General features: G+C 40.1%; 1 protein-coding gene across 1 annotated transcript in view; it reads left to right on the top strand.

The window, feature by feature from the left end:
* The window catches only part of LOC113239900 (integrator complex subunit 1-like), a 50207-nt gene that overhangs the window by 26151 nt on the left and 16801 nt on the right, over positions 1-7255 (top strand). Inside the window, exons 8-11 of the mRNA XM_026477062.1 lie at positions 1137-1292; positions 2068-2224; positions 5446-5680; positions 6327-6493. Of these exons, the coding sequence (XP_026332847.1) occupies positions 1137-1292; positions 2068-2224; positions 5446-5680; positions 6327-6493 (715 nt within the window). The remainder of the gene's footprint in view (positions 1-1136; positions 1293-2067; positions 2225-5445; positions 5681-6326; positions 6494-7255) is intronic.

Genomic DNA, 7255 nt, shown 5'->3' with positions numbered 1-7255 from the left:
ATTGTTTACTTACAATTATCATAAATAAATTAGGTTACTATAAAAAAAAAATTGATTGTGCCGTTTTTGTTTTGGTAATCTGGGTAAAATTGAAACATTACAACAAATACCCATCCAGTGTGCCGTTGAACCAACAAAGACTGAAACTTGTTACACAGAATATCATGATCTTTTACTAACGTGATATTCATATTTTTTTTAACATACTCCACTAGTGTAAATAGACTAATTCGTAAGATCTGCTGATCGTTCCGTAGCTCAATTGGGAGAGCGTGAGTCAGGGTATGGCGAAAGCTCTGGTTCGAATCCAGCCGGGTCGAAGGAATGTCTTTGTATTAATGAGATGAGTCATAAACGGGCCGTCACATTGATGACCCGCTTACACTAGGTCGACGGGTCGCCTTCGCTTGCCTGCCAAAGACGGCAACCTGCCTAGTATGAACACCGAGTCGTTGAACGACCGGAGTTCGCTCGAGTCGACTAATGAATAATCACTATCGAGCGACAAATGAACGGCGACTGTTGACCAAACAAGTTCCAACATGTATGTGACCGCGTCCCACCACGACGCGCGTTCTGAATGCCGAAGTATATATCTACCTACCCGATCGATTTCTTGTAACGCTTCGAGCAATTTGTTGTCGTAAACTTGTATTTACAATGACTTGGTGATTTCGGCGCAGGCGGCAGTCAACTCGATATAAACCGCGCATCGCAATGCGAAGTAGTCTGCTGTAGGCGATAGTCGATCATATATGAACACGTCATGAGAAGCAACTGTTCTTCTACTGAACTACCACCGCACTTACGGTTGTAATAAAGAAATCAGTACTGTACCAGGGCTCCATCACTCGCTCGAGCCTACCGCTGAGTGTATCGCCGACAATGCAAGCGCTCAGATAAGTCTTTCATTTACATTACAACCACCAGCACCAACCAGCACTCGGTTCCGCACGACTGCGCGTGGCGGGCAACGTTATTTTCACCTCTCCGAGCGCGTGCTTAGGTTCCTTTTTCCTCGTAGTGAGTGCCTGGTGTGATTAGCGTAGGTATTTTCGATTTTGTATGAGAGTGATGTGCCTGTTACGTAGTAACTATTAAGTAATCTGGCTAAACTCATTTGTTATCTCCCAAAGGACCTCAGCCAAGTGCTAATGGAGCGAACAACGGTGATGGGTTCTGTGCTGCCGCCAGCAGAGCTCAAAGAGTCTCCTCCAGCCATCGAGCCCTACCTCTCCCAGCATCGCACTTTGCATGCGCTCACGCAGATTCTATACACGCACATGTTTAAGGTATTTTCATTCAACTATACTAGAGTCTGTTATTGAAAGATATGAGACCGGAAAACGCAGTATTTTCAAGCGTGTGTCATTTTTGACCAATTGTCTTGGCGTTTGTTCGTCAATCCGGCTGTTATTTGTTTATTTATTATATGGACAACAAAACAGATAGCAATCAAATGACATTGATAAGAATTAAATATAGTATAAATTCTGTACTAGATTACCCTAGTTATTTTGTCACATTATAAAGCAACAATAAAGATCTACTGTTGACAATTTGCTAATAATTTACTTACTTAATCAATATACCCATTTATTTACTAAATACAAAAATACAAAATAAAAAACGAAATGGGTTTGGGTGAATACCTATGTAAGTGTTAGGCAAGTTACTACTCCTTTAAATATTCTGGATCTTGAGTCAAAAATATCCAAACCGGAGCTTTTCATAGATATCTCGTTGTAAAGCCGACACATTCTTATCAGGGGATTATAAAAAGATATGTATCGTATACGTTCGCAGGTTAAATATCTTGCTAGGTATTCGGGGAGTACGTCTTATGCAGATATTTATTTTACTTAAAAGGTGAGAAGAGTCAATCTCGCCATGAAGAATCTTATGCAGGAATATGATTTTTACGATATCCCCTCTCCGCCACTGATACACACAAGAAAAACAAAGAACGTATTTTTTTTAATCAAAAAGTAAAAATTAGTAACTAAGGACAGGCAGCTGTAGTGACAACCGTACACTGGAACTAGCAACTAATCTTTACACCTGTAGGTGCGCTCAGCTGGTACCAACCCTGAAGAACCGCCCGAAGGTGCATGGGCGCCTGGGGAGCGTGTCACGCTACAGTGGCCAAGTGGACGACGAGCCAATTTACACGTCATCATCGCGCATGCGCACCTGAAGCTGCTGTGCTATGGACCTTCTATGTGTAAGTTATAGACATTATTGACTTATTAGATGTGTGTTGTTAGTATCACCGGAAAGATAATGAAGTAACTCGCGGTTGCTTAATATACGTGATGGAAAAACGGAACAATACTTGTGAAGATACTGTACAACCATATTTATAAATTAATAAGCTATATACAGGGTGAAAGAAATACAATCATCTTTTCTCACCTGTAAAGAAACGTAACAATAGAGGTCTACACATGTTGAGGCGTCCTTTCAGTACTCTCTCCTACCTGAGTGCGAAGACGATTTAAGGACTGTAGTGAGGCAGCATAGTAAATGACCACGCGCTGAACAACATACGATATGCTGACAATACGATATTACGGGCGTCAAATTTTAATGATTTGCAGAATTTACTTCGGCGTGTTGATAGCATTAGTGCAAGTTACGGTCTCAGCATAAACTTAAAAAAGACGAAGATCATGATCGTTGGCAGATCACAACATCTTACAACAAAAGATCTGGTTGTAAGAAATCAAGTAATCCAAAGAGTCCATTCTTACAAATACCTTGGTTGCATCGTAAACGACGAATGTGATCATAGCGTAGAGATCAAATGTCGGATAGAACAAGCACGTAACGCATTTCTAAAGTTGGGTCATCTCTGCAATCGAATCTTGAAGATCTCTACTAGGGTACGTTTGGCACGTTGCTACGTGTTTTCGGTTCTTCTGTGTGGCATAGAGTCCTGGACCTTAACTCAAAATATTAGCAACTGCTTAGAAGCCTTTGAAATGTGGGTCTACAGAAAAATTTTAAAAATATCGTGCACGGATAGAGTGTCCAATGAAAGAGTACTTGGTACTTGGTGTAACGGGCTGGTATCCGCAACTCGACGTCAAGGCGCCTATTTGAAAGAGTATTGCAGATGGTGAGTAAGAATTTAGAGGTCTTGAGTACTGTCAAAAAAACGCATTCATATCATATAATGCGTAATGATAAATACGACCTACTCTGACTAATTATGCAAGGGAAGATACAGGGAAAGCGACTACGTGGAAGAAGGCCTACTTCGTGGCTTAAGAATCTCCGGACACGGTTCAACCAGAGCACAAGATCCTTGTTCCGTGCAGCTGTCTCTAAAATACAGATAGCTCTAATGATAGCCGACCTTCGGTAGGAGAAGAAGACGTAGGCCACCGCAGATCGCAACCTGGTAGTTGCTCTTGAGGTATGTTGACACCAGGTGGTAGAGGGTTTTTCTGTTTCCACAATGCTCACCTAGTGACAGTTGGATGGTCACTCATAACCTTTGTGGTGCGCAGGAAACTTTTACTCTTTTGGCTTTTGAGGCGAGCTCGGGGAATTTGGTGGCCATATAAAGGGTGTCGACTGTCACTCTCCTGTTTGTTCTTCTCCGCGGAGCATGCTACATCTCGACGCACGTATGGTGGTGCAATACCTGCTAAAGATTATAACCATATTAAGGGGAGTTGGCTTGAGACAGGCGGTGATCAGGCGTACTGTCTCATTACGCGCTACGTCAATAACTCCGGCATGTGCAGACCTATGCCATACTGGACACGCGTATTCACCGGCAGAGAAACACAATGCTAAACCCGTAGTTCGTAGGACATCTGGCGCTGCCAATTGGTGGATGTTAGACGTCGAAGGAGGTTATTGCGTGAGCTGACCTTCATTTTGGTCTTTTGACAGTACGGTTTGAAGGTGAGTGATCTGTCCAGCGTTACCCCCAGATATTTAGGAAAACACTCCTTGCCAGGTGATACTCGGCGTTCAGTTGGCCTGATAGTTGCGCAGATGGAAAGCACACGTCTGGGTTTTTGATGGGTTGGGCCTGAGACGGTTTGTATCATAATACGTTCCCAGTTTATTCAAGGCTGAAATCTGGTTTTTCTAGGCCTCTTCGAAAGTTGGTGCCTGAGTTGTCAGCGCTAGGTCGTCCACATATAGGAAACGTGTTATATAGATGGGCTGCTGGGCCAATAAATATAAAAAACATAAGATACATAAGAACATAAGGCCTTTGTAACCCATCTAAAGAACTATCTACAAAGTAAAGTTTTTAATTCTCTAAAAGAATACTTTTTAGAAAATAATACTTAAAATCTACGAATTTCCAAGTATATAATTTGTAAAAATTATGTCAAGTAGCCAGACACAACTGGATCAGGAATGAGACCTGAATGCAAAAGGAATTACTAATATTTGTTGTTGAAGTTGCCTAAAATTCTGTTTAATTTTTTTATTATTAATCATTCTTAATTTTATTTAAATAATGTAGTTAGTAAAGTAAGGCCATAGTGCCCTCTAAGTGTTGCAGTGCCCCCACGGGATGTTACATGTCAGGTACCATTAGCATTAGAACACCTGTTATATAACCATGTAACTTACAAATGAAGAATATGAATATGACCCACGGCTATGCGACACGGAGAAAAAGTACTTTATATATTGTAGATAGGATATTTTGCTTCAAGAACACATTTTATTTTTGTATGTTTATATGTTATACATTTATGTTAAGAAGAAGAGTATTTTTTTATATTAAAAATAATGACAGACATAACACGAGAAATTAAAAATAAACTAGCTATTCTTAACGGTCGTTTTCACAAAGTCACAAATTAATTTAAGGGACAAAGTGTAAGCTTCTGTGGTAAGATTCCGGTTGATATTGCAACCGAAAAAAAACAAAACAAAATTTGCCATTTACGAGATTCAAAAGTATAGTGAAAGAAAAACTTTATACTAAAGGTTATTATTGTACAGCTTTTGTGAACATGGATGACAAGAATCCGTGGTAGTGACCCGTTTAGCACTTGCAAGTAGTCTCAATGTAAAATGCTTGAAATAAATATTGTAAATGTTAAATGTATTCAAATGTATATTTACAAGGAGCAACGACTAGAGTTTCTTGCTCATTCTTCTCAGGGGAATCTGCCTTACGAATGAGCGGTAGAGTTTAATTAATATGACGATTTCAAGTGGAATTTACTTACCTATGAAATAAAAAAAACATAAAACATGCCGTTTTTGTATGATGCCAATGGAGTGTCAATTATAAGAATTAATTCCTTTTGAGTAATATCCGAGTGCGAAAATTTAAAATATTGCTTAGTTGTTACCCCATGATGTATTTATTTACTGGTAAAATTACATGTCATACATTATCGCGGGTTAATTTAAAGTATGCCATCATACTTCTTATCACAATGGTTTTCTTGATTTCAGACGATAGTAACCAAGACATGTACAGCTGGCTCCAATCCGTTTGGGTAGGCAACGACTCCCCTCAGGCGTTCCTCATGGAGTCCTCCGAGGAGGCCATCCTCCTCCCCGATTGGCTGCGATTGCATCTCGTTCGGTCCGCCAGGCCACCTTTGTTGGATGCCGGCTTGAGAGGTCTCCCGGCGCATAAGTTGGCCTTGTTTATTCAGACTTTCGGCATGCCCGTTAATTCTATGAGGTGAGTGAAGATGTTGTTAAATTTTGATAAGAGAACTTAGACTTTTGACCCTAAGATATTTGTTATTTAAAGCTCTGCGTGGCATTGCAATTGTTATGGATAGGCACGAAGTTTGCTACCATGCACATGACTTGTTCGTCCCGACACTGGGTATTTAAAAAATAAGAGAAGTAGGTGCAGCTGTTGTCGAAACGTCGTCGTAGTTGGTGGAAAAATTTTGAAATTCTGTATCATAACGTCGAAGGAGCTACTCGTAAAGGGGATTGAAGGTTGCGTCACGTCTTATGTGACGTGTTAGTACAACAGAGAGGCCTAAAGCGGTCTAACTACTAAAGTGGTCTAATTACTAAAAATGGTCTAGCCGCTAAAGTGATAGTTTAACTACAAATAGTAACGTACACACTCATGACCCCGCACTAGAGAAACCCTGTATCGCGGATGCCGTGGACACACACATAACATCACAGATTACAACCAAACCCACGAGAGAAATAAATATAGGCCATAGAAATATTTCACCTCTGCGTGGCAGACCAGTTGTCTAGCCACTAAACTGGTCTAACCGCTAAAGTGAGCTAACTAGATCGACGGCAGTCGCGAGTACAACATGGTCTAAGCACTAAGCGGTGAGGCGTTCCTCCCCTAGCGCCCTGCTGAGCGCGCTGGACGCGTGCCCCGCGGGCGCCGTGGTGCGGCTGGGCGTGGAGCGCGCCTACATGGCGCAGCTGCTGGCCGTGCAGCGCAGCCGGGGCGCCCGCGGCGGCGCCGCCTTCGCCGCCGCGCTGCGCCTGCAGCAGCCGCACTACCCGCCAGGTCCGTCGCTTTCTCGTCTCTCTAAAGGCTGCTCTATTGAAAACAGCCCCTGCACTCAAAACAATCTAGGATGGTAACAGTTCATAAAAATCTACACGTGTTTCATGAACTATTTTTATAAACCTCGCTTTCAAATGGGTAGCGGTTAAATAAATACATTAAATTAAAGTACCCAAAACAATGTTTATTTGTAAGAAGTGAGAGAAAAAGCAATTTTTTTTTCAAAAATTCATTAACTTTTTACAAGGTTAGGCAAAAGTTATTTCATTACACTGCATTTGTTAGAGATGACGTATATTGATGAAAAAATCGATAACTTAATGAATAAATGTATATAGTTCGTGTATTCATTCTTAAAGTATGAATTTTAGTCATAGACAATTGACATGACAGTATTATTATTTTTTTGAAACCTATAAATATAACTATACCTATAACCTATAAATATCATTACATACGATATTTCTTTTTTTAATTTACTAAAATATCTATTGAAGTTCCATTTGAACTATAGTTGTGTGTTCTATGCCTTCAATATACAAAACACTTCACACGTCTATACATCATTCAGTATATGTTAAAAAAATAAAAGTATAGAGAACTTTTACTTCAAAAATCAAATACACTAAACGTCAAATGAATTATCACAAAGATTATTCTAGTTTGAGTTTAGTATGGGTTATCTATCTGTCGTTAAAATGGTTTGTAGTCTTGCATAAATAAAATTCTTTTTTTTTTTTTTTTTTTTTTTTTTTTTTTTTT

This window comes from Hyposmocoma kahamanoa, unplaced genomic scaffold (genome assembly GCF_003589595.1).
Source record: "Hyposmocoma kahamanoa isolate Upper Pololo Valley unplaced genomic scaffold, ASM358959v1 117, whole genome shotgun sequence".
NCBI lineage: Eukaryota > Metazoa > Arthropoda > Insecta > Lepidoptera > Cosmopterigidae > Hyposmocoma > Hyposmocoma kahamanoa.
Note: the sequence above shows the minus strand (reverse complement) of the source record. Positions and strands in the feature narration are given on the sequence as shown.